The sequence below is a fragment of the Telmatherina bonti genome (genome assembly GCF_933228915.1).
Source record: "Telmatherina bonti genome assembly, chromosome: 22".
NCBI lineage: Eukaryota > Metazoa > Chordata > Actinopteri > Atheriniformes > Telmatherinidae > Telmatherina > Telmatherina bonti.
Genome location: NC_136631.1, coordinates 18,012,949 through 18,039,019, shown reverse-complemented (window position 1 = coordinate 18,039,019; position 26,071 = coordinate 18,012,949). Strand labels below are relative to the sequence as shown.

Here is a 26,071-nt window from a genome sequence, read left to right as displayed (position 1 = left end):
GCTGAATCCAAACTGTCTCACTCGGGGAGGGTGGTGAGGAGGGTGCAGGGGGAGGAGAAAGCAGAGGGTGCTGCATAGCTGAGGGAGTACAGCGCGAGTACTAGCGCAACTGGAAACGCGGCGCTGGAAAAGCTGAGGTCATCTAACCTCTCCAGCGTTACATATCTACAGTACCGTGTCTTGTGGGAGCAGACAACTCTCTATCAGGAGGGCCCAGAGAGAGAGAAAGAGAGTGCCAGAGTCAGTGCAAAGGGGGCTCGGGGAGGGCCGAGCAGAAAGTAATCTGTGGCCCCTCTCAAGTAGCAGAGAATAGGAGTCAACAAGAGGACACTGTGATATGATAGCCAGGGGAAAATGGAGGTCCTAAACAATTGGACTGACCAGCCTCCAGCCATCCTGACTGTGATATCAGTAGGAGCCACTCCCAGAGCTGAGTTCTCAGTGAGTAGACATGCTGGCAGCAGCGAGGAGGTATAGTTTCCTTGGGGCACTGCTAATTCCCCTAACCAGTGACATCATGCATGAAAAGCTAAAAAAAAAAAAAAAAAAAAAAAAAAAAAGGGGGAGCAGCAGCAAGTCTTTGCATTTAGTTCAGTCAGCTTTTTTAAGTTGTTTTCACAAGATGTCTTCCGTTAAGTTTGTTATACCAATAAAGTTTGACTGTTGATTTACTCCATTTGTCTCTTTCTGCTATTAATCTTCTCTCCATTTTAAATCTACATCAAAAGTTTCTACCTGGTTATGCCTGCAGTAACGTAACTCAGCATATGTGCCTGCCTCAGAGGAGAACGCCGTGTGCTAGAGAGCTTCAGTATTTCACTCTTCAGACCAGGTGTCCCATTCAGCAGTGCTGAGACGCTCCACTGCGGGTGCAGCTAGGACAGGACTCCCACCATCCTCTTACGGGACTAGCAAGGTTACTTTTTACACAGCCTCAGCGGGCATGTTTAAAGGATCTTTTTACTGGTGTTTCAAACCAGACTGCTGTTGTTTTGTGAGGTCAAACTGAAATTAATGATGAATGTGACCCTATAAAAGTATGTGTAATCAGTGGGCCAAACAGCTGACAGATCAAGACAGAGGGAGTCATTTTTGTCATATGAATCTTTTCCCTCTGGATGGTCCTTATTAACTGATCAGGTCATGTTTACAGATTCATGAGAGATCAGACATAGAAGCGAGGGAAGTAAAATGCACCAGCATTGTGTCTTGTGTGAATGACTCTCACCACAATGAGCTGGTGGATTCAAAACAACAGCTATAGACCTGTCTCTGTCTCCACCTCATGGCACTAAATGAAATGGCAAAAAGCTATAGTCTCATCACTTATTGAACAAGTTAAACTAAGTTTAACAACGGCGTTGCTCTCATTGATTATTTTAGGTTTGAAGAGATCTCACAGAGCTTGAGTATTTCAACCCATTTTAATATATTGCCAATAAATTGAAATATTTCAGAGTGGAAGGGTAGCCAACCACAGATGCGGCTACAGATAAGGCAAGAGGTATTTTTCTCCATCTAATAAAATTGGCATCTGCAACGGCGTTGCCATCTTTCATGGTTAGAAGAATCTGATGTCAGACGCTCACAGGGGGCCCCATCTCCACCTCAACCTGCTGACAGTGCATGTTCTCATCTTCACCATGTGATTCGTTGTTCATCTCAGGCCCACAACAGCGCAATTCTCAAATGGATTCAAAGCATTTGGCTGTCTACTTAATCACAATACAAATGGTCCTGGTTCTGGTTTGAATGAGAGATTTTCGTTGTTGTTGTACTTGTTTTTCAGTAAGCGAAGTCCCTCTGGTGCATACAGTATGATCTGCCTGTGAGGCTCACTGCACTTGATCAAGTGGGCCAGTCTGTCTCCGTGGGGATTACCCATCAAAGTGGAAAGCAATGGTAACTCGATGCGTCTTGCAGACAGTGATTGATGATAGTGCCGTTTCATAACGAATTGCGCCCCCACAACAAGCCTCACACAAGTGGGAAATGTTAATTGAAATGCTGTGTGATTCTACCAAGGTGTTGGAGCAATAAACAAGAGGGAATTTAAAGAAAGTGTAACAGCTACACATTATATAATAAAGTGAACAACCAGATGGCAAACTACACTAACTCTGAAGCAACAATGCTGTGTATTCTTTTCAGGTCTTCCAATAGCATGCTTTTCTCACTCTCTCTCTTTTTTTTTAACTTAACAGAATGACATGTTAATGTTTGCTTGAAAAATAATTTACAGCTAAACTAATCATCTCTTCAGTGTAGTTGCAGGGGACTAACTGGTCATGTAGGAGAGGTTCAAACATCTGTGCATCAGCTGCAACAAGCACTGTTTTTTTTCATAAGGAATTGCATACAAGTTGTCCATCTGACGTTCAAAGCCTGGAAAATAGACACACACACACATAAATTGCAGCTATGCACACAGATTGTTTAAAGTATTCTTAAGATATACTGTAGCTTTCGGGTACATGTCAAATGTTTTTGGACAATCTTCACACATATAGACCCCTTACAACAGGTTTTCAAGCAGTACTGCAAAACTTCAGTCTAGTTTTTTAAGTCTTGTAACTAATTCATTAAAAATAAAAACCTTTCTTTCTAGATGACTGAAAAGGTTTGAATAGAAAGTCTCCAGTCAAAGTTCCCCCTGTGGGACAAAACAGAAACTGCTGCTCTAATAAACTAAATTTCACTGCCAGACTTGATGAAACACATTTTTATAAACAAGACTTATTATACATTTGAAAGTAAACGAAAGCAATAAAATTGCATTAAAAATCATTTAAACAAATACAAAGAAAGTTCTTTGTTTATTAAAACTGCAAAAACAGATTTAAAAATGTATAATTTATAGTTATAAAACCTGAAAATAGAGGCAGTGAGAAAATCCACTCCCTCTTGCAGCATGGTTAAAACCTTTTTCCAGATTTTCATAAAACGCTCTGAGATCCAAAATTTAGCTTTAGGACCCAAAATTTAGCTTTCAAGACCTGGTAAGTTTCTATTGGTAAACAGATAGATAAAACATTTTAGAAGCACAGAGACATACACTCAACAGAGAACATGATTCTTTTTTAATGTGGAAAAACCTTTATCCAATTTCAGATCAATATTCATTCATTGTACAAGCCCTATAAGCAATTTTATTCCAGTGAGCTGGAACTACGATTCAGCAACAGGTTGGACCTGAAAATTCAAATTAAAATGAGCTTTTATTGTGATGCTATGTGACATCATAGCCTTTCTGTCTTTTATGTCCTAGTTTAGCTTTAAACTTTGGTCCTGAAAACAGATGCATTGGACAACCATGAAATATAGTCATTTGCTGCTTTTTAGTTTTATTGCTTTATTTTTCTTTTTAAATTAGTAACTGAATATATGGATCTTAAACACAGGCGTGTTAGGTATTTTCAATCACATCAAAGTACTGCACAAAGCCTTCTCCAGCATGTCTCATAGATTCTAGGTGAAGTTAAGGTGTTGACTCCATAGTGACGAATCCAGATGTATAAATGATGTCTCATGCTGCCTGAGCCACTCTTTCATAATATGATCCGATTAATCCTGTCAATTTCTTCTTGCATTAAAGCCATCTCTTTAGGAATGAAAAAAAATGTATTGCTGGAATAACCAGCTCATTCAGTATATTCACGTGATCAGCTGACCTCATTCTTTGAGGAGATAATGTTTCTGAGTAGAGGCCAGCTGGAGATGATAGCACTGCCCCACACAGGCTTCATCTGCCTTTCTTCTTACTCCCATCACTTAGGAACGAGGTATCTGGACTCTTCAGACTACATGATCTTCTTCCATTACTTCAGTCCAATCTTAATATTTTCTAGCAAAATTAGCAGTTTTTAAGCTTTGTCCATAAATCCATTTCTCAACCACTTGTTCCAGTTAAGGGTTGTGGGAAGCTGGTGCTTATCCCAGCAATCATTGGGCAAGAGGGAGGGTACACCCTGGACAGGTACCAGTCCATCACAGGGCATTTAAACTAACTCTAGTAATAATAAGTGCAAAGAGGAAGTAAAAAAAACTGCTGAAAGGAAGAAGTAAAAGAAGAAGAGCATGCACCACATAGGTCTGGCAGGTCTGTCCATGACAATGACAACAACAATATGTTTTCTTCAAAAATTTCAGTGCATACTTTTTCCCAGACAGGACTCTAAAATTGAAACATCAAAATCCAGGTGAGCTGCATCATTTACTTTTTTAAAGCTAAGAAAACTCTGTTTCACTTTTCCCACACCTCATTCCAACTTCTCAGTAATCCTCTATTTGTGTGTGCATGGTGTTTTCTTTATTTGCAATAAAATGTGCATTTCACCGTTGTTACTTCTTACCCACTCTGCTTTTCCTTTCACATTCATCGAGCACAACAACTGCACATTATAATGATATAAGCTACAAAGGAGGTTACATGTATACTATGCTTCTTGTTTATTGTCATTTCATTGAGTAAATCCCAAAAATCCTTATCTCAGTTTTTCAGGTTTTTTTTTTTTCTCTGCTTATGATTATCTGCTCCTTCACCAAAGCTGTTAGACCAAAGCTGTTTACCACAAAGGTAACCAGAGAATGTACCAACAATGGCACCTAATTGGTTTATGCCAGAGAAGTGCTGGTCAATTAAATGCATAATTCATTTCTCCATTAATTATTCATTTCTTGAGGGACTGGATCTGCGTTTTTATTTGAAGAAATACATCATGCATATTCAAATTTCACTCGTTAATGGGCCACAATGCTGGATATAATCTCAGCTGGGATGCCCATCCTAAAAACAATAGCTGCCAGGACATCTTCCATTAATTACACAGGTAAAAGAAGCAGACTTGACAGATGAAAATGTCAAACTGATCTAAAGTATGTAAAGTCTTGTTAGTTTCATGTCGTGACATACTGTTCGGGTTTAGGCAATGGACAATTTTTTTTAAGTAGGAGTCATGTAACGGCAAATATTTATTAAACACAGTGTGAAAACCATCTCTGTGCCAGTGCATTTAGCATACTAAATGTGGTTTCATTTAACCAAAGCAAATAGATTATAGATAAATATTGTTCAAGAAAAAAGTTGTAGTGTTTTGCCAGGGCATTACTTCAATGTAACTATTAATCAAAGACTGCTGTTTCTTCTCAAGGGGAGAGTCTGCTTCTTTTCACACTCTAAAAGGTCAGCGGCACCCATTTTTAAAACTTATATTCATTACTGTAAGTCATCATTCCACCCCGGTGCGACAGACAGTACTTGTGAAGCTACAGACTAATCTGGAGAGTGAATGTTGTAAAGATGTAGTGTGACTCAAATGTAATTGCCCTCTAGATAATGTATGATATGCTGTCTTCGCTGTTGCCCCCAATAAACTCTTTTATAAAGCACAGCAATGTCTTTTTTTTTCCTTTTCTCTTTTGTTGTTGGTGAGTTTGTGTTTGGAAAAAGAATCACATAGTGACCATATTTATGTAGCAGTGACTATGTGATATGTTACACACCGCATGTGCAGCATAATAATATATGTTGTATCGAAGCATTTGCAGCTGTAAAACCTGGACACTTAGCTATGTTATAGTAGGACGAGTGCAAATCAAACTGACATTGCGACAAGGCAACGCTCTTTTCATCCACTAGGCGAGGTCTGCTAGATTTGGTTCAACTACAGTAAATACAAGCAAAACGCTCAGCAGTGGAAAATTATGTGCAGATTCTTTTTTTTTCTTCTCTGTTTACATTTTTCATCAATATTTATTGTATAACAACTACCACTTTTTTTTTGTGAATATGAATGTACAATGCATGTTGCCTTCTATTTCTTTGATTAAAAGCACTCAGCTGGAACCAACATCTGTCTTTTAATTGGATATTTTTCTACATAGTCTATAGCCCTCTGCTTATTTGCCTTGTTTGTCAATGAGACTTTACAGGATAGTTTGCATATTATAAAAACTCAATATACAGCCTGACATGCTGTTGGAAACACAAATGAATTACAGAATATAAGATTAAGGATTTACTTAGCATGAAAGTAAAGAAAAAAAAAGTCAGACTGTTTTCCAAACTCAGACAAATGAATAGCCTGTAAGCTTGGTTTTTAAAAAATAGAAATCATAGCAGTTTGCACATTGCATGTCATTTTGTCAAGTTTACACATAGAAGCTGCACACAGTCCATCATGTTCCCTCCATTTATCAGTATTTTTCGCAGTTTGTTGACCCAAGTCAGACAGCATCTTTGTCAAATTCACAGATGAAGTACATGGTGGGATGGCACGCTACATCAGTCCACTCCCCAGAGGCCACTATCTCAACACAGTCCTCATCGTCGTAGGCATTGTTGGGCTCTCCTTTCCTCCATTTGCTGAAGGTGGTCATGGCAGAGTGATCCACGTATGTGAAAACACCCTCACGGTCGAGATCATGAATGCCAATGTAGACTCTGCTCAGGCCTGCTTCGGTTATGTACCCTGCGATGGCTGCGTTGGCCCCCTCGTCCTTAGGCATGGCCAGGTGCCCTCCCCTTGTCTGACAGTAGGCCTCTGCGTCGATGAAGCGCTTCTCCTCCTTCACCAACAGATAGACCTTACTGTCTGTCTCTTTTATGCCAGCAACAGCTGCAGGGGATGGCAGTGCTGAAAAATGAGCACTTGTATTTCTATAAATCTCCCACTGACAAGCCCACCACATGCATTCCTATAAGGATGAGCAGTTAAAACAACACTTGGAAACAAGTAGCGGTAAGAAATAAACACTGACATTTTTTTTTCTTTTTTTTAAAGAATGATAAAATATTACCATTTTTAATGAACTTCAACTCCGATGACAGCTGGGTCACGATTATGTCCATTTCTCCAATCATCTTTCTCATTGGTGCGCACTCACATGGAACACCTGATAAGGCAAAAGTTTAGGAGGGGACAATCCTTCTGATCTTGGAATAAGGTGTTTGAAACACTATAAAACAGCTTTTTATCTTACCTGGCTCTCCATCAGGGCCTCTCGGACCAGGGTCACCCATGTCTCCTTTGGCCCCTGAGACAAAATATAATTATTCATCAACAATGAAAATGATCTTTAATCAGTGTGTGCTTAAAAAAAAGAAAAGCTTGAAGGATAACTTTCATAACTGAACAACCTTTCATGCCGTTTGGACCAACTTTTCCATATCGCCCCATAATGCCTTTCTGTCCTTTAAGCCCAGGTTCTCCTGAAAGCACAACATGTGTCACGGATTTTTCACAAGTTTGCAATCTATCAAAAAGCCTGGTATCATACTTTTTAGATGAAAATCTCAGAAAAACTCTAAAACCATCTTTTAATTCTAGTAAAGTGCATTAATCACAATGATGAGAACACCCTTCACTAGTCATTAAGGCTTCAGTAAACACTTGTCTGCAGCACTGGATTCCACAAATCAACCTCTCAACCAAATGTAAACACTTGCACATCTCTGGTTTGCCTGGGAGTGGTGTAACAGCACATTATCAGCCCGAGAAATGTGATCTTTGCCCTAGTTCTCACTGTGTAAGCTGAGTTGTAGAACTGAGAAAATTAGTATACGCGTACATCTCAACGTGCGGTAAATACATTTCTAGCCCAGCATTATTTTAATCTTTGTAAAAAAAAAAACAGCATTTTAGAAAGATGCAACTGCACTTATAAAAAAAAGGAATCATTCTGCAATTCTAGTTATTTGTTGCATGTGCAAAATGCATACCCATCTCTCCAGGAGGGCCAACTCTTCCCGCTCTGCCGGGTGCTCCTTTCTGTCCTTTGTCTCCTGGTTCTCCTTTAGAAGAAGAAGGGGAAAAAATCTGACAGATCCTATTTTCAGTCACCCACAATGTTGGTGTTTGGTGGGGAGTCTGTGTGTTTGTGTGTGAAAGAAAGTCATACCTTTAAGTCCAGGAACAAGGATCTGAACTGTGCAAGAGTCTTCTGGCACTTGTTGTCCATGTGAAACCTTTACTGGTAAAGAACTCATCATCACTGATATAAGTATGAAGGAAAGCAGCCGTTTCTCTCCTTTCATTCTTCTACATAGGCTGGATGGTCGGCTGCACTGGGCAAACAGAACACAAGAACAAATTGTAAATGAACACAGTCAGACAGCAATCCTCAAATCTATCTGAAAGAAAATTCATTATTTCAGAGCTAAAAGAAGTGAGGTTATAGTATTAGTTTCGGCAGCAAAAGACATTGCTATTGCTTAGATGCCTGACATAAAGAGACGGAATCCACATTCAGATTTCTACTTCCTCAAACCAAACATGTGTTCAGCATTGTGGAAATTATTAGTAATAATGCTGAGAAAGACTCGATCTTTTACCTTTAGAGGTGTTTTCCAGAAAGAAAGGGAGGGAAAAGTATTTCCAACTTGCAAAGATTCAGCGGAGCCTCGAATGCTAGCAGTCCTGCAGACACATTTCATGCCCCCCCCCCCCCCCCCCCCCCCCACTGTGTGTGTGTGTGTGTGCGTGTGTGTGTGTGTGTGTGTGATAGGACATTTATAAACAGTTCACAGATAAAAGTCCAAAGCAGTTGGGGCCCCACAGATAATTAGCTGGGAAAGAAGTTGGGTGATTTATAGCAGTGGGGCATGATAAATACACAGATTAATAACTACCACACCATCTAAATTAAATAGATGCTTTTTAAAATAATAATGATGATATAGATAAATTCATGTACAAGTTAGCACAAATTAGCTAAAACGAGGATTTTACAGTAGCTCTTTTTCTCCTGGTGTATGATGCTCATTTGTCCAACATAATCGAGGAAAAGAACTTGTGAAACAGGTTGGAAGACCGTGTCAAATATTTGATTTGTTGAAAGCATCACCTCAGTGTATGCAATGTATGTCATTTTAAACTGTACATTAAAATAGCTTACATAGACATACACAATTGCACACTGTACAGTATTAAAATAAAAATAAAAAAAATAGACTTTTACTTGACTGAAACAATTATTTAATGCCTCTGCCATTCTGTGATTATACATACAAACGTCAAAGTCCCCTTTATGACCACTAGAGGGCGCTATTGTCCATGCTCTGGATGTAAAGCACCAGAGCATGGACACATCACTGATGTGTGATGGTATCACACATCAGTCAGAATGAGTTTGACTTGTGTTCTACATTATTTAAATGATTTGTGCTTTCTAATCTAGTTTAGAAGAAAGCAAAAAAAAAAAAAAAAAAGCAGCCAACCTTATTTGTATCACGTGGCTGTCTTTTTCATGGAGTGTTTGCATTGGAAAGTGTTATTTTTTTACAATGGCTTTCAAGCACTAATCCGGACTAGTTATAAAATAAAAAAGAAATTATAAAAGAAATAACATGATAGTATTTATATGCTCTCATTTTGCATTAGTAATCAGATATGTCTCAATACAGAAGTATCAGGTGTCCTAATTAGATTTATAAACCCTGTGGCAGCCAGTGTTTCAACTGGATTGGGTGTCTCCTTAACCTCCCCACTCTCACGCCACCCCCTCAAAAAAGTTTTAAATTACCTGCCTCTCAAATATTCATGACTCTCAAGGCAACATTTGCAGTCTTTTAATCGCAGCTAGTAGTTAGGTGCTCTGTTCTTTTATAAGATCCGTTTATAGAGAAGGGAAGAGGGAAAAAATTTTCAACATACAAAATCCCAAAACATGTCTGTTTCTATACATTTGTACGTGTGTTTGTCTAATTGGTAACATGTTTAGGCAAAGTTATAAAAGACCTAATTAAAGTATTTTGACAGCTGATTCATACTCTATTTTCCCAGTGAAATGAGTGCACCTTGTTTATTTTTTTAAAGACGAAGGAGACAGACTACCTGACACAGGATCTTCCGAGCTGCGCTTTAACGCAACTCCATGGTGACGTCACCGGCGCTCACCGGGTGCACGAGCACGGGCTGCTGCCTCTGTCCATCCGTCTGTCCTGCCGCAGGAGGGAACAGCAAGAGAGCAGGACAAGTGCCTCAGACACAGACCCGCATGAGGGAGTTGTTCCTGTTCCTCGTTAACTTGACTGTTTGAAGGATATTTGTCGTAAGTGTGTTTAGTTTTGTAGAACTTTTTTTTCTTGGAATAGCAAACATCTTCATGCACTATATGTTTCTTTTTTTGTTGGTGTTAATGGTTTCTAACTTTGAACATTTTGTGATCTACTTATAAATTCCTGCAATGGTGTCGTATTTGCTTTCTCATATAGACTAGCTGTTGATGCCATTTTTAAGGCAGATACAAATTGACAAAATTGCAAAGTTAAGTTGAACTACATCTCCACATAAAACTGTTTTATAATGGACATAATTTGAATTTAACATGGTTTGTGTAAAATGTCTTTACAGATAGATTCAAAGCACATCTTTCATTTTTATTCATTTCTTTCCTTGATTGCCTCCTTTTTTGCTTGTTTAATTTGACTTTCTTTGACAAACTATTTTCAGTTATCCACAACTTTAAACAAAGGCCATATTTTATTCTGTTTTCCGTGATGCAGTTCTTCTGTTTCCATCTGTCCTGCTTTTGCCCTGCAGTCAGTGTCCAATCCATTTTCCATGTTCCTTTGCTCCAGTAAAGAGCAGGAAACAAGTGGCAGGAAACCAGAGGCGTGTTTCTTCACGTCCTGCTTTAACTGGAGCCAGTGTCCATACTTGTGTATTTGTATATTTATATTTCCTTCTCTCTTCACCTCATAGAGGACTCACTCTGTGTTTCAGCAGCCATTTGACTCCATTCTGATTTGCATTGTCTTTCTACTGAGTAGCAGGCTTGTATTTGTTGTACTTCGCTCTCAGTTTAAGTGTCTCACCTCTATATCTGGATTAGGGTCAAATACTAAGAGGATTTAAAGCTGCGGAGTCAAAGTTTCTCACAAGGCACCAGTCTCACTAAAACAGTCAGGGACACAGTTACTTTGTGATATAGATATAGAACTTTATGTACAAGGTCCTCTTCCTCTGTGTTGTTTTAGATGATTGCCTTGAAAGCAGCAGGACAATCCCTGAGCTTTCAGTCCATGCAGTTGTGCTGTTATGCAAACAGAAGTGGATTTATGCGACTAACACTGACCGACTCTCATGTCAAATTATTACAGAATGTTTCCATTTCACCAAGATGTGTGAAGTCATGCTCGCCTCTGGTGGTGGTGCCGTTTTCAAATAAGCATATTTCCTGTGTGGACAACTGCAGTTAAACTTGGACTGAAGTGGGGAACAGTGGTTTAGCTTTGTGGTTATCAGTCATCTTAGAAAAACAGTCATCCAGACACTTCCTCGCACAGCCTTGATCGAAAACTTAAAGGCTGATGATGAAAGACTGGAAAAGTAAACTTATCTTCTTTCCTGGTGCTCAATTCAAACTGTTGTTATCATATTTGCTTCTTGACATTGCATGATTCGACTTAACATCCTGTCCGCTTCAAGGCTCTCTACAGCCAAGACGCTGAAACACTCAGCAGCCATATTTTAGAATAGGCCTCTCTAAACAGCTGCCTGGATGTTCCTATGAGATGGAAAACCTTCCCCTTGCTTGCATGTTGGCTTACAGCAAACAGTATTTCTCTACCTATAGATGGGTGATATAACAATAACCTGAGATAACAGTTTGTTATTTGCATGTATCTGATGTTTACTTTCTGTGGCTATATCTTATGTTTACTCTGGCAGCTGTTTTATGATTATACAGTACCTGCACATTGTTATAGAAGTGCAACATTTAGGAGACTTGGCAGGAAAGCAGCTTTCTGTGTACTAAAATGTATGGCACAAAGAAAAATTCTAAAGCGTGCACTTTCCAGTAATAGATGTATTGATTAGATATGTTGTTGATGATAAAGTGGTTACAGTTCAGCTAATGCTCTTTTATTACCTAAAAAGATGCAAGAAACTCTCTTGAATTGGTTGATCGCAACACAATCAGTCTAATATAAAAGATCTTTCCATTTCCCATAGCATTGTCGTCTCTCTTGAAATAACAATGGCTACATTTAACAATTTTACCCAATAAAAAGTGTTAAGTACTATGAAATAATTGTTATATTTACTCAATGCATGTTTAAAAACAAGACAACTTAAATTCGTCCAGTTTAATGCTGAGCACAGTTTCTCACAGTTTCATTCTGAGTCAGTTTTACTTGGTGATAAATCCAAAGCTTTATTCGTTTCCATTAACTATCCTCTGTGACATTTAACCTCAATCACTGAAGCTTATTGATTATGTAACATCACTAACTCCTCTTGCTAACGTTCTGCTTTGCAGTTGTTGGATGGACGCATGTTGTAAAGGCTCAACTAAAGATGCTTTAAAATTACCAACAGATTAAGTCAAAGATATACTTGGTTGTCAAGGTTGTTGTTTTCAATTACAAAATAACATCTGACAAGTAAATAAGACAGGTAAATGCATAAAATAGGGCTTTTTATTAGAAATATCTATTTTTATCCCACAAATATGGCCAAATTCCTGTTGAAGTAAAATTCCAGGAGTCACCTTTAAGTCTTATACATTGGCTTCTTGTTATTTATTTGCACCTATTAAACATTCCTTTAAGAAATGTTTAATAGGTTCCTATTATTAAATACCTATTAATAGGTGTTTAATAGGTACTAAAGGAATTTCCTTAGCTGTTGACCATTATGAATTTAACACTTAAATGGTAATGAGTGTAAATCTTTCATATATGCTGGGTAGTTTTCTGCTTGGCCATGCTTGCAGACAGGACTGTTTACCTCTAAAGTCATGTAGGGTCACTTGGGGTTATGTTTTACCTCCTACGGGTCTCAGAAGTCCCTTGGGAGACAACCCAGTCTCACTGCAGTGAGAAATCCTTCTTTACAAGATAAGTAAAGGGAACAACAGGTTAATGGAAAGCAAACCAGACAGCAGCAGCTGGTCCTGTCCCAGTCACATAATGCAAATGACTGGGAAATGTCACTGTTGATCACTTCCTTCATTAATTCCTTCTAATCTGTTTTGAGAGTTCTTTAAAGCTCCTCAGATGTTGTCTTCTCGTCATATGAACAATAATTGTGTTGTGGCCACAAATTACTGTTTACGAGACTTTTAAAGAATTATAAGGTTTAAAAACGGAGTGAGGGGAAGAGGTAGGTGATGATGACAGGAGAATAAGGTTTTGGTGAGAAATGAACCTGTTCTTATAGTCTTGCAAGTAGCAAAACTGACACCAGTTTTTATCAGCTGTGCTGCAAAATGCAAATTCTGTGTCAACGTTATTAGACATAAGGACACAATGGACACAGCTTTGTTTGAGGAACTATGTATAATGCAAATCTGTGTACAGTACTTTGCATATGTAGCTCCTCCCACAATTGTGCTCAATCTCTTTAAGGATGCCCTTCCTCTTTTTTTTCTCCTTGTCCTCACAGTTGTGTGGCTGTGTTGTGACCGGAGGTGAGCCATGGAGGATGGGAAGCCGGTGTGGGCGCCCCACCCCACTGATGGGTTCCAGCTGGGCATGATCGTTGACATAGGAGCCGACACGCTCAGCATAGAACCACTGAACCAGAAGGGCAAGGTGGGTCATCTCACACACACACGAATGCAAAACAACATGCAGACACACAAACGTGACTCTCAATTTATGCGCAAGTCGATCTGAGATGACACATTTACATGTTGCTGCCCTCATCCCTGACGGCACCTGACCATTCACACAAAATCACATGTTCATATGCAAAACTTTAGCAACAACGTGTGTAAGAAGTGCAGAGTTTTATCTTGTGTCGTTTGTGTCAGTCTCAAGTGTGAAATCAGGTAAAAAGGCGTTAGCACAACAATGTGTGAAACGTGAGAAATGCGAGAGACCACATGTACACAGACATAAATAAATAAAGAGAAGCAGCAGGTGTGCTGATAGCGTTGCCTAGAAGAGACCGACTCATTAGGAGGTAAAGGCCACCTGTTACACCTGAGCCGTCATCTGCCTCAAACAAACAGGCCTCCGGTGTTTACGAGAGACTTGTACTGTAGAGGTTGCCTCAGCTTTTGTTTTGACCGTTGACTGACAATTATGATCAGAGCTGCAGCATAGTTCACTGTCACACCAGGGTTGATTTAGCAGGAAAAAGACAACCATAGAAAATAACATTAACTATGGCTCAGCTCCATTTAGATGTGCTAATGTGCCGATAAGCGAACCATCATGGATGACTTCTTTAGATAAAGAGGTTTGGCTGCTGGGCAGATAGTACATGTGTTCCTAAGAGCAGTAATTACGGCTTGTTCTATTCTTTGCGCCATATCGAAGCTATTATTATTATTAACTATAAAACCCCAAGTTAGTCAGATGGAATTAAGCGCTCTCTCATTTTGATATTTTTAAATGTGCATTTATGATAACTTTCTTATACAGCGCAGGTGTCAAACTCCAGTCCTCGCAGGCCAGTATTCTGCTGGTTTCTGTTGTCTCCATGCTCCAACAAACTTGTGCAAAATGAATGAATAGGTTGTTGCAGTCATTTGATTTAAATCAGATGTGCTGGTGCAGGGAAACAAGAAAACCCTGCCAGATACTGACCCTCGAGCACTGGAGTTTGATACCCCTTTTATACAGTAACCACTTGTAACACAAGATATCACATCCTTTAGACAAACAACCTGTTAGAAAGGGTGATCATTTTAGCAATCCTTCCTTTTTGCAAGAACAATTACATTTATAAGTATGACTTACCTGCATTCCAAAGCATTTCCAGCTCAAGTTCACGGCTTAATTACATGATAAAGCAATACTGTATAGGTTTCCTATTGTAAAAGTCTGACTTATTTTAATGGCACACTGACATTTATTATGCACATTCCTGGGTTGTCTTGTCCCAGGGTTGAGAAGCAGCCCGGGGCGTTACGTTACTGCTGCATTTCACTTTACAGCAAGTCACATGCTGAAAATGGTCCCTTTTAAAGGCACATTTTGGCTGATTTAGCAAATAGAGTATAACATTTTTAGGAGGTAGCAAAGAAAAGAACAAAAGTGACAGAGCAAGAGTCAACATCAGACTTTTACCTTTACTAACTGGAGATTGTTCAGAGAAGAGACAGGATGAATTATTTCTGTTTAGGGGGAGCCAAAGGGCAGAAATTCAATAGTGCCTCAATAAGTCAGTGTCTTTTTCCTTCATATAAAATTTGAAATCATTATTTTCTTAAATTTGTTTCTATTCAAATCCCATGTCATGTAGGTACACATCTGGCTGCAAAAGGTTTTATTGCCATTTGATGCAAAGTTGTAAATATGACTTTAGGTTACAGGACCTGACTTGGTGCAAAGCATTAAGAGGAAAGCCGATGAAGTTCTTTTTTGTCACATCGTCTCTTCATTTTAGGAAATGTACCTGCTGTATTAACAGAAAGTCTCAGTCAGACATGTTTTGGAGTTTATACTCAGGATCTGGATGGATAAGGTCTACTCAAAGCCTGGTGCATTTGATGTGGAAGTTTGCATTCTTACATGCAGCTTCTCTTCAGGTCATAATTCTTCACTTTTAAGATAAACCTGGTCTGTGTTTTTTCTTTAAAGAAATGATTTCTTATTGGCATTTTAACAGCTGTAAACTTTAAATGATCATTATCACTTTATGAAGGCATAAACTTTGTCCCATTTATTGGCTGGATGAAAGGCCCATTGAATGTTGGCCTTTACTGCAAACTTGAGCTCATTAGCGCCTCAGCTCTTTGCAAGACCCTCAGCCTTTATTAGTTTTATTGGTTAGACATTTTTCACATAGTTGTTACTGTGGATGACCAAGCCGCGGTTTGTGCCAAGATCCTGCAGCAGGCATACAAAGCTGCATTCTGTTTATGCGTCCTGGCTGTTTGTGGTAATAAACCATGCACCATTAGGCAGAGTGAATCATGCCACATTTACAACCACTGGTGCTGATTAAATAGTACAGAGAATGGAATGAGCATTAAATATAAATGGAGAAAAACATTTATTTTCTAGATATATGCTTTTGGAAAAACAACAAACATGATTACCTGGTTTAAATTCTTTGGATAGAGTTAAAGGCATGACTGGTGCCTAGAAGAAGAGCTTAATCCTCCCCTGACCATATACACACCGCTCACTGACTCACTCAGGTGTTCAGATCCTGTTGCTTTGCCACCAAATTATTCATCATGCTGCCATGTCTCCCCTTGTTTCTCTCACAGCTGACTTGTTCCATTGAGTTTATTTCCATTAACTCAGACTCTCAAACAATAAAATAAGAACATCAGTAACTAATTTAGCCTGTGTGAGCATGTCACACCAGATGCCATGAGTGTGATCTGGAAGCATGATAAATGTTTCATGTTTATGCATGCTCGCTAAACTGTTTACATTATTTCATGTCTTTATTAAAATTCTGACAAATGTTTAGTCTGTGTTATAAGCGTTCCTAATGACTACAAGTAAAACATGAATGTATTATGTTGGCTTGCGTTAAAAGTGACAGTGTCACTTGTTGCATGTTCAGTATTTCTGTCCTGTGAACCTCATCGTGAAAAATTGTGTAAACAATAAGATGTCTCATGTTGCAGACTTTTCTTGCTCCGATGAACCAAGTCTTCCCAGCAGAGGATGATGTCAACAAACACGTTGATGACAACTGTAAGTTTTTACTGGAGTAACTTTTATTTAGTCTCATTCAGCGTGAATTTAGTTTTAATCCTACTCTTTGTTAATCTTCCCCCTACAGGTTCACTTATGTACTTGAATGAAGCCACTCTTCTCAACAATGTCAGAGTGCGGTACAACAAAGACCACATTTATGTAAGTTTTTACTTTCCTTTTATTAATTATGTACAAACGGAAAATAGATTTTACATGGTATTTTTGTCGTCATTTCTTTGGTTTTTATGGGATTAAGGCATCACTATGCAATTAGATCAGGTAGCAGACTGGAGAGCAGAAGGAAAGGATCCGTATCCGTGATTCCCTGGAGGAAAAGTACCAGGTGGTAAAGAGGGAATGGCAGTGAGACAAGGGTCAGACTGGCAAACCCAATTTTGACCTCATACCCTCACTTAAGAAATTAGGAACAGCTGGTAGATGAGAAATTGAAGAAATGAAAACCAGATAAGGTGTGTCTTACTGGTTTTCAGTAGGATCCCTTTCAATTCTTTTCTTTGTCATTGTTCAAACACTACGAACCAAATCATGCTCGTATTTGCTTCTCTTGCAGACTTATGTGGCAAATATTCTGATAGCTGTTAATCCCTACTACGACATACCAAAACTGTACGGCCCCGATGCCATCAAGTCCTACCAAGGGAAGTCACTTGGCACTCTGCCACCTCATGTCTACGCTATAGGTGAGAACTCACAACTGTGTAACTGTGATACATTACTTTTTTGTGAACACAAAATTACTGTTTGTAGCACAGATGCTCACGCAGCATCACATAGGGAGGAGACGGACATTTAAACTAATGGCTGAGTGTGGAAATACATGACAACAGACTCTCTCTGGTAAAGTATCTCTCCACCCGTCTGCAGGGGGAACATGTTTAGATGCAGCATGACCAGAAGTAGTCAGGACCTTTTTTCTAGGAGAGAAACATTTATGTTAACCCTGGATTTGTTGCATTTACGCTGAACTCAAGGTTCAAGTTGGGTTAAGTCCACTGAAGTGCAATGCTTCACCCTGATAGTCCCACCAGGAAGTCTGATGGGACCTCCAGAGCATCCTGCAAACAAGAAAACTTTCTTCTATTAAATTGTTCATATTATGCATTTCTATGGGTCTTGGTGTGTTTTAGAAAATACCCGCAGTGAAACAGTCTCAGATTGAGATATCATTACTTGATTAATGTTCTGATATCACTGCAGAGTCCGAGCGACCTGACTTTCTGGAGCTTGCTCCCCCGCTGCAGCTGAAGCAGCTCGAAAACACAAGCAAACGCTCATCGCCTCCATGTACTTAGAATCAGCTCATGTTGCACAAGTTATTCTACAGGGTTCTTCGTCCGAGTATAACTGCTGTGAAACAGTTTAACATACTATACTAGTTTCACTGCGTCCTTGTTACATTATAAACACTGCCTCCTCATTAGTTCTGGAGCTAGACAACCACCACAGCTCGGTGCTTTGTGTCTCCCAAAGTGAATGAAGACACCTTCATTCTGTCAGTGGTTGAGGTGAATATTGTGTTTGTAACAGCAACTGTTCTCCCGGTAGGTTACATATGGAGCAGATTTTACTAGCGGCGGTGAATAATAAAGACAGAGTTGAGACAGAAGGGAATTAAAAAAATGCTTGGAATACTTGATGATTCAGTAATGTTCAGCTATGCAAGCCCCAGTGCTCCCAGGGTCAAGCTCCTTTTTAGCTCCTGGTTCCTGCGGTTGGAACCCTGAAAAATCTTACTGCAGTGGAAATGCAGCTTTAAGGACAGATTGTTTGTATATAGATAGAATATGTAACCACAAGCTTTAGATTTATTTATTTATTTTTATTTGTTTTGTCCTTTTCTTTTTTGTTGTCGTTTTTGTTTTTTGTTTAGCTGACAAAGCCTACAGAGACATGAAGGTTTTAAAGATGAGTCAGTCCATCATAGTTTCTGGCGAATCTGGTGCTGGGAAGACTGAAAACACAAAGTTTGTTCTCAGGTAGGACTTTGCATGATTAATTATTAACAGAACAACAATTTTAGAGATTTAAGACTTTTTCAGAGGGGATGATCTGTAAACGGCATTGCATTATTCTTCCTGCTGCTGGTTATGTCCTAATAGCATCCATGGCTGCACTGGTAACAGTGGTTTTTCATCCCCATCCTGTAGATATCTGACAACAACATATGGAAGTGGTCAAGATATTGATGAGAGAATTGTAGAAGGTAAAATTCAAATAAATCAGAAACATAGTAATTACATACTTTTGGGGCATATTAAGAAGGAGTGATCATGAATGAACTTTTTTTCCATTTCATTCAACAGCAAATCCTCTTCTTGAAGCTTTTGGAAATGCAAAAACCGTCCGAAATAATAACAGCAGTCGCTTTGGGAAGTTCGTAGAAATCCATTTTAATGACAAAGTAAGTGGTGATGTGTGTCATTGTTGCTTGTTTTATGATTTGTATCTAATGAATTTGAAAACTTTTCTTTTGCCATCAGAACGCAGTAGTGGGTGGATTTGTCTCCCATTACTTGTTGGAGAAATCAAGGATTTGTATGCAAAGTAATGATGAGAGGAACTACCACATTTTCTACAGACTGTGTGCGGGAGCGTCCGAGGACCTGAAGAAGAAATTGCACCTGGATTCTCCAGACAGTTTCAGGGTCAGCGGCCTTGAACACAAATCAGTCTGCACAAGTTAACAAAGTTTTTGTTAAAGCAGAAGATGGTTGGCGGTTCTGTAGAACCCCATCTGATCTAAATGAAACTCATTTGTAGGAATCTCTTTACACAAAGCAAAACTTTCCCCCAAATGAAGTCAAAAGTCCTGGAGAGAAAAATATTTTACTATTTAATTTTGTGTTTTTAATAATTTTTGAGGAGCATTAACATGTCTTCCCAAAGATGTATAGAACATTTGTAGAGAATAGTAGCACAATGTTTTGTTTTTGTTTTTGAATATCATGGGTACCCTGACGTGATACCCATGTCAACAGAGACAGTTATTTGATTCAGTTCATTGCCACTCAGCCGTGGAGCAATATTGGAAAACAACAATGAATATTTCAATCATAAAAACAATAAACATTCTCATTAGATTTGCCAGCAGATACTGAATATGTTAACATGTTCCTCACTTGATTTCTTTCCTTTGCAGTACTTAAACCGAGGATGTACCAGATACTTTGCCGGGAAAGATTCTGATAAACAGATAATGCAAAGCCGCAAGAGTCCCGAGGTAATCTCCTGTTGTTCTGCCCTGTTCCCTCTTATCCCACACGGCACATTTTACTCTGCATAACAGCTTTAATGTCACTTGGAAACAGCTGAGTTTGCCTACATTTAAACAATGTCCTTTCTGCTCAAAAACTAAACTAGATGTTGTTAAAATAAATCATTTAGATGCAAAAAGAATATGGCCTTTCAAACAAGGAGCAAAACAAGACCAAAATCTAATCTTAACCATCTTTCAAGAAAATAAGCTGCTAAGAAGGAATGATATGCAGAAATTGGTCAAAAAAATGTATTCTCTGCCAAGAATTTAGCTCCGATCTGTGGATTTGATCTATTATGGATGACATGAAAAGGTAACGCCTTGCTGAGCTTCCGAGTCTGTCAGACACATGCAGTTTAAATTTTGCAGCAATTAGCAGAATAACTGATGTGTTATTCTCTCTGGGACTAATTATACATGTTCATTTCACTTCTTCTGTAACATGGAAACAGGTCTCCTATTTTGAAATTCCTATTTTCAGGAAAATCAGGTAAAGTAGTTGTGAACTAGAATTGGAAGGCACCTCTGCTGCCAAGTCCAAAGGCCACTTATTATTTCAGCAGTCAGAGAATCTGCACCAGAACCACATGAATATTTATTAGGTCCAGTCTCCAGCTCTTCATTAAGCTTCATGAAATGTAATCAGGCAGCAATAATCACACACTTTTTTTTTTTTTTTTTTTACCCCTCATGACATCTTGTTCTCATACAACACCTTTAGATCTTTGTCCTGAAGTATTACAGGGACACTAAATGTTGTTGTTTCTGTACGTTTAGTGACACTTGTTTGTTGTTTATTCTTGACTCTTTCCGATCGAATATCATTTGTGTTTTTGTACCATGAATTATTAACTCTTTAATTGCATGTTTTAACATCTTCTCATGTTCCAATAAACTAAAGGGATTTGGTTCATGATGCCAAAATGTGTATTTAATATCAGTGTTTTTATTTACATGACTAATATAATTTTTACTCACAAAAACTACCATCACATTTCAGTGTATAGCTTTAAAGTTGTACGTAAAAATATATGTTTCATTCAGTTTTGTCACTAATGAAGTTAACTGTAATTTTTCTGTCCCACCTCATGTCTGTGTTTTTCACAGGACAATAAGGTGATGTTTTTGTTTTGTTCGGCTTTTTTTCCCCCCCTCTTCAGGGCTTTGTGCTCTCTTCTCTTCCTCCCATGTTTGTCCTAAGTTAAACACTGGCTCTGTTGGGTTTCAGCAGCTTCTGTTTGTATTGAAAACAGGAAATGAATGCATGCTTCCTCTTTGTCTGCATGTGCATGCCAGGTTTGGATTGGTGTTTGTGGTTCTTTTGGTGTTTTCAGTCCTGTGAAATAGGGCTGCATAATTATTTATATTTTCTTTTGTTCCAGTGAATATTTAAGGTCGATAATATTGAATTCTTATGATTTCTTTTCATTGTTGAGATCTTGATTTAATGAAAGATGTAAGCACTGTGTTCACATCATGACAATCCTTTTAAATATTCTATTCTATTCCAGTGTAACTGTGATTGTTTAGTCTTAATTGTGCAGCCCTTATTTAATCTTTAATCATGACTTCTGAGATATTATCAAGTGTCTCTGGTGTCGTTTTACTTTCTGTTTCTGCTCGAGCAGTTTTCATCTCTCATGCTTCCAGGTTTTTAAACTCATACATTGGCTCTGTCATGGTAAATTTGGAAATGTATTTTCATCAAACCACTTCAAGTAAAGTTACATGACAGTATCCACATTAGTTTATCAGCTTGCTTTAAGATTTTTAATTATATAATATTTGATTTGTTTATGATTTTTTCCAGTATTTAGCTTCCAGTTAAAGCTAATTTTGGAAGATTTCCTCAGTACACCTGAACATTAAATGAGTCTGGACAGACACTTTTGTATTCCAGTGTTTGCATAATTTGTAATTTGGACTGAAATATGAAATAGTTCTTGTGTACTTTGCAGCATCTGAAGCTGGGTGCTCTGAAGGACCCTCTTCTTGACGACCAGGGTGACTTTAACAGGATGTGCATCGCCATGAAGAAGATTGGGCTGAATGACATGGAGAAGCTGGATCTCTTCAGGGTTGTCGCTGGTGTTCTGCATCTGGGAAACATTGATTTTGAAGAAACAGGAAGTTCTTCAGGTGATAAAGGATATGTTTACAAATTTTTGTAATACTTTGGAATAATCTGCATAATTCTGCCAATGTTTTTCTTTGACAAATCTCGTAAGCATGTGCTGGGAATATATAAAGCATCTCTCTTTAGCTCTCTCCATGAACACCTTAAAGAGGAAGACCACTTTCCCAGCAAATTACAAAAAGTAAAATCTGATGATTTAAAATGTAAAGTCTATATTTTAATATTGACATAAACATAAAAAGGTTCCCTTTAGTTTGTTTATGCGACAAATGTAAGCACGTGAGTGTCAGTTGTTTTTGTTTCTAATGAAGATAACAATTCGAAAAGAGAAGCATGTCCTTGACTATCATCATAGTTTAGTCTGAAGTGATGATAACAAAAGGACCTCTGTTACCAGGGCAACCATGAGCTTTTTGCTTCCTTCCTTTTTTTTAATTTTTTTTATTTTTTTGCTTTTCTTTGGTCTATGATCAAGGTCTCTGTGGAAACATTAATCTATCTGTCTAACTGGATCTCTCAAAAACTGCTGTATGATAATTCCAGACAATGGTGAAACCTCTCAGTCATATAAACCTCTTATTCAACCCACTAATTATTTACTGTTACCTTTGGTCACAGTTAGTTTTTGCCTAGAAGACATCACTCCCAGTGTTCTACTGTGAGGCTCAAAAATAAATCCCTGACTATGAAATATATCATAAAACCGAAAAGTGTGTTAATAGAAAAACACACTTTCACAACCTTGTCTCCAACACATGTTTATATTTCTGTTTTCAGGTGGTTGTATCCTAAAGAATCAATCCGAACAGACTCTTCATTACTGTGCGGATTTGTTGGGCCTGGACAAGGACGACCTGCGCGTGAGCCTCACCACAAGAGTCATGCTCACTACAGCAGGGGGCGCCAAAGGCACAGTTATCAAGTAAGCTCAGACGGGCAGCAGGAATGAGTTTGAAACAGCCAAATATTTCCTAAAGAAAACACAGCCCTTTGGTTTTAAATAAGACCAATTCTTTGTTAACTGCTAAATATAATGTCTGCTCAACTAATTGGAATGGTATTACATTGAACATAGATTTTATAATTACCCTGAGTTTGGCATTAGACGGTAAGTGAAGCAGTCAGTCGGCAGCTGTTGCTCTTAATCGTGACCCTGACAAAGACGTTCAAAACTGAATTGTACATGTACATGTCTGCTGTTTTCTTACAGGTGAAAAAGAGAATATGGCATTGACAGTGTTCCTGTCTACTTTGGTGACGATGTAGTATTTGAGTGATGAGGCCAGGTTTGGTAGATTAATATTTCAAAAGGGCCAGATGCTGGCCTGGCCTGGAAGTGTTTTCTCCACATAAATAATGCAGTCTGTATCTGAGGAGGCAGGGGAGCATGGCTGCAGTACAGTGAAGCCCCAGTGTCTGGGGAGCAGGTGGAGTGACGGGGGGGACTGTCTTTGTTTCTAAGCTCCAGACAAATCTACCCTACCCCCAGGAGATTTAGGGTAACAGAAGGGGGTGGAGACAAAAAAGTCTTTCAACTCATCTGCACATGAAACATTGCGGGATATGGACATGCCTGTCACTGAGCTCATTTCTAGGGATTATATGTAATTTAGCTGAATCTGAATTTTGAAATGATAAAATGGAGAAAGGGGTCAAATGAGACTGCTTTTAAGGGTGGACCAGTACTTTTTGTAATGGATGAGAGCTTTTCTGGAGGGCTGACTGGGTTGAATATCAAAAGAAAGAAGTGGGATGAAATATAACAAAGCCAAAGAGAGATCTTTTTATTTTAAATTCCACTTTCTCCCAGCTGGGGCACCAGAGTTGAACTCTTGTCCTCTATGGAACTGCACTTCGTCACATCAGTCAAACCGTTTAAATAATTTCATCATGAATGCTGGGATGAATAGAGGGCCTTGTGGAGTTCAAGGTTCGTATTTTTTATTTAATAACCTGCCTTTAAGGAGAGACTAAGGAACCATAAAGAACTTGACTTTTTCAAACAATCACTTGGTAGAATTTCTTAAAAAGTTTAACACTACTATGAAAAAAAAAAAAAAAAAGTGTTTGTCACCACGATAAAATAGGGTTGACTGGAAAGAAAAAACAAAAAACCTGGTCCCTGTTTTGAATTTCTTTCATTGGTGGAATTTGTGTGTCCCTTCAGGGTGCCGCTGAAGGTGGAACAAGCCAACAATGCCCGCGATGCCCTGGCCAAGGCAGTGTACAGCCGCCTCTTTGATCACGTGGTCAAACGTGTAAATCAGTGTTTCCCTTTCCAGACTTCGTCCCATTTCATCGGCGTGTTGGACATTGCTGGATTTGGTAATGAACCGCAGCTCACGCTGAAACTGAATTCAGCAGCGCTTTCGTCAGAATTAAGTTCCTTAAAGAGATATTTTTGTGTGTGGCATGTTTACATATGTATGCATCATTACCAGGGTTTCTTCCGTAAGAGATTATTTTCCCTGCTGCTATAATTAACACAGGCTTTGCAACATTTTTCATTTTGAGAACTAATTGAAATGAATGTTTTTCTGCTTCTTCAATTTTTCCTCCTCAGAGTATTTTGAGCACAACAGCTTTGAGCAGTTCTGCATTAATTACTGCAATGAGAAACTGCAGCAGTTCTTCAACGAGCGCATTCTCAAGGAGGTGGGTGCCTGCGGATCGAGGCGATGTGGTCTGGTCTACTTTGTCAACCTGGGAAACCTGCCACATCACGTCACTGCCGAGTGAAAGTTTCTGACTCTTTCATGAGGCTGGTAGAGGTGACTGGCATGTAAAGCTTCCCAGTCTTCTGCTCTTTGTTTTCACTCATATTGTCCCTCCATCTCTCTTGTTTCCTCTCTCATTAGAATGCTGATTTCTCAGGGGACATGATGTAGCTTCTTTCTCTCTTGTGATCTCTTGATGTTATTCTTTTCCAAGGTCTTTAATTATTGCACCACGATTACGGCTTTAGCGCAGTCTTTCATAGCCAGAATAGCTTATTGTCAGTTTGATATTTGTGTTTTATTGTAGTAAGTACATGATGTTCTAAGGTCACTCAGGTAAAGAAAACGCATGTCTGTAGGGAGATCATACAAATGCTGTTTCAGTGTGGAATATTTGTTTTATTTTGTTTTTGTTGTTGTTTTTCAATGATTACAGGAGCAAGAACTCTATCAAAAGGAGGGGCTGGGAGTGAATGAAGTGCATTATGTGGACAACCAGGACTGCATAGGTAAGTCTCTGTACCTCATTGCCGAGGACTTGTACTTCATTCTGGTACGTAAAGGTCACCTTTTCAGAAAAACAAATAAATACATCACTGATGACAATAAAGATTATCTCAGTTTTATAGTTTTAAAAAAAAAATGATGGAGGATGTTGTTCCTTATCTGCTTCTGAAGTTGACGACATGGCCACCGTGACCTGTTTTGAAATGGCCGAAACTCAAAGGTATATGTGTGTAAGTGGTACCTTGGATGGTCCCTCCCTGTTAGCGAAAACGGGTCAATAAACTGACTCTCTGGGACACTGTAAACATCAATTTGGGAGCCTCTGCTGCAGAAATGTAAGGCGTCCTGACAGACATATCCGTGCTTTTAGACGGACAGAGGTAAAGGCTTCTTATCTTTCTCAGTGCTGGCATATCTATGTGTCAGAGAGGGGCAAATCTAGTGGATATTTGTGGGTTTTATGTCCTTTTTTGTTTTATGAAAAGCTGGTGAAATTATACCCTCTTGTTTTGGCTATTTGTCTGTTCTCAAATGAATCCTGGAATTAATGAGATGAAGTAGTCCACGTATCAAGGTGAAGCAGTTTGATTTGTATTTCAAAGGTTGCAACTGTTCAGGTGTGAGACTAACTGACAGCACTGAATAACATTCATGACTTGCAAATGACCGCTTGGGTTGGCCATTAATTCACTCATCAATCTTCAGTATTTATGCACAGGTGCTTGTTCATGCAAATTTTTTCTAAGGTCCTTGGCCATCACATTATTTTCTAAACACCAAGTTGTATGAATAATTCAAATAAGAGGCTAAATGAGCAT

At 38.8% G+C, this 26,071-nt stretch overlaps 2 protein-coding genes across 9 annotated transcripts in view; one reads left to right on the top strand and one right to left on the bottom strand.

Annotated features, from left to right (window-relative positions):
• Positions 1-6,225: 6,225 nt before the first annotated feature.
• Positions 6,226-8,035, bottom strand: colec11 (collectin sub-family member 11; the record flags this gene model as incomplete). Its single annotated transcript, XM_079261876.1, has 6 exons — positions 6,226-6,635; positions 6,799-6,894; positions 6,982-7,035; positions 7,139-7,210; positions 7,721-7,792; positions 7,900-8,035. The coding sequence occupies 6 exons, from the start codon at positions 8,033-8,035 to the stop codon at positions 6,226-6,228; spliced, it is 840 nt and encodes a 279-aa protein (XP_079118002.1).
• Positions 8,036-13,423: 5,388 nt separating this feature from the next.
• myo6b (myosin VIb) overlaps positions 13,424-26,071 on the top strand; it is a gene marked incomplete at its 5' end in the record, with an annotated part of 31,781 nt that continues 19,133 nt past the window's right edge. For 4 of the 8 annotated variants that reach the window (XM_079262758.1, XM_079262756.1, XM_079262753.1 and 1 more), the window contains 14 exons: positions 13,424-13,540; positions 16,543-16,612; positions 16,701-16,774; positions 17,187-17,316; positions 18,507-18,612; positions 18,784-18,839; positions 18,940-19,037; positions 19,117-19,281; positions 19,776-19,856; positions 21,851-22,031; positions 22,807-22,951; positions 24,197-24,354; positions 24,593-24,684; positions 25,183-25,255. In XM_079262758.1, the coding sequence (XP_079118884.1) occupies positions 13,424-13,540; positions 16,543-16,612; positions 16,701-16,774; positions 17,187-17,316; positions 18,507-18,612; positions 18,784-18,839; positions 18,940-19,037; positions 19,117-19,281; positions 19,776-19,856; positions 21,851-22,031; positions 22,807-22,951; positions 24,197-24,354; positions 24,593-24,684; positions 25,183-25,255 (1,546 nt within the window). Of the gene's footprint in view, positions 13,541-16,542; positions 16,613-16,700; positions 16,775-17,186; positions 17,317-18,506; positions 18,613-18,783; positions 18,840-18,939; positions 19,038-19,116; positions 19,282-19,775; positions 19,857-20,999; positions 21,009-21,832; positions 22,032-22,806; positions 22,952-24,196; positions 24,355-24,592; positions 24,685-25,182; positions 25,256-26,071 lie in introns of all 8 variants that reach the window. The other 4 variants (XM_079262760.1, XM_079262759.1, XM_079262755.1 and 1 more) reach the window with 3 other exon arrangements.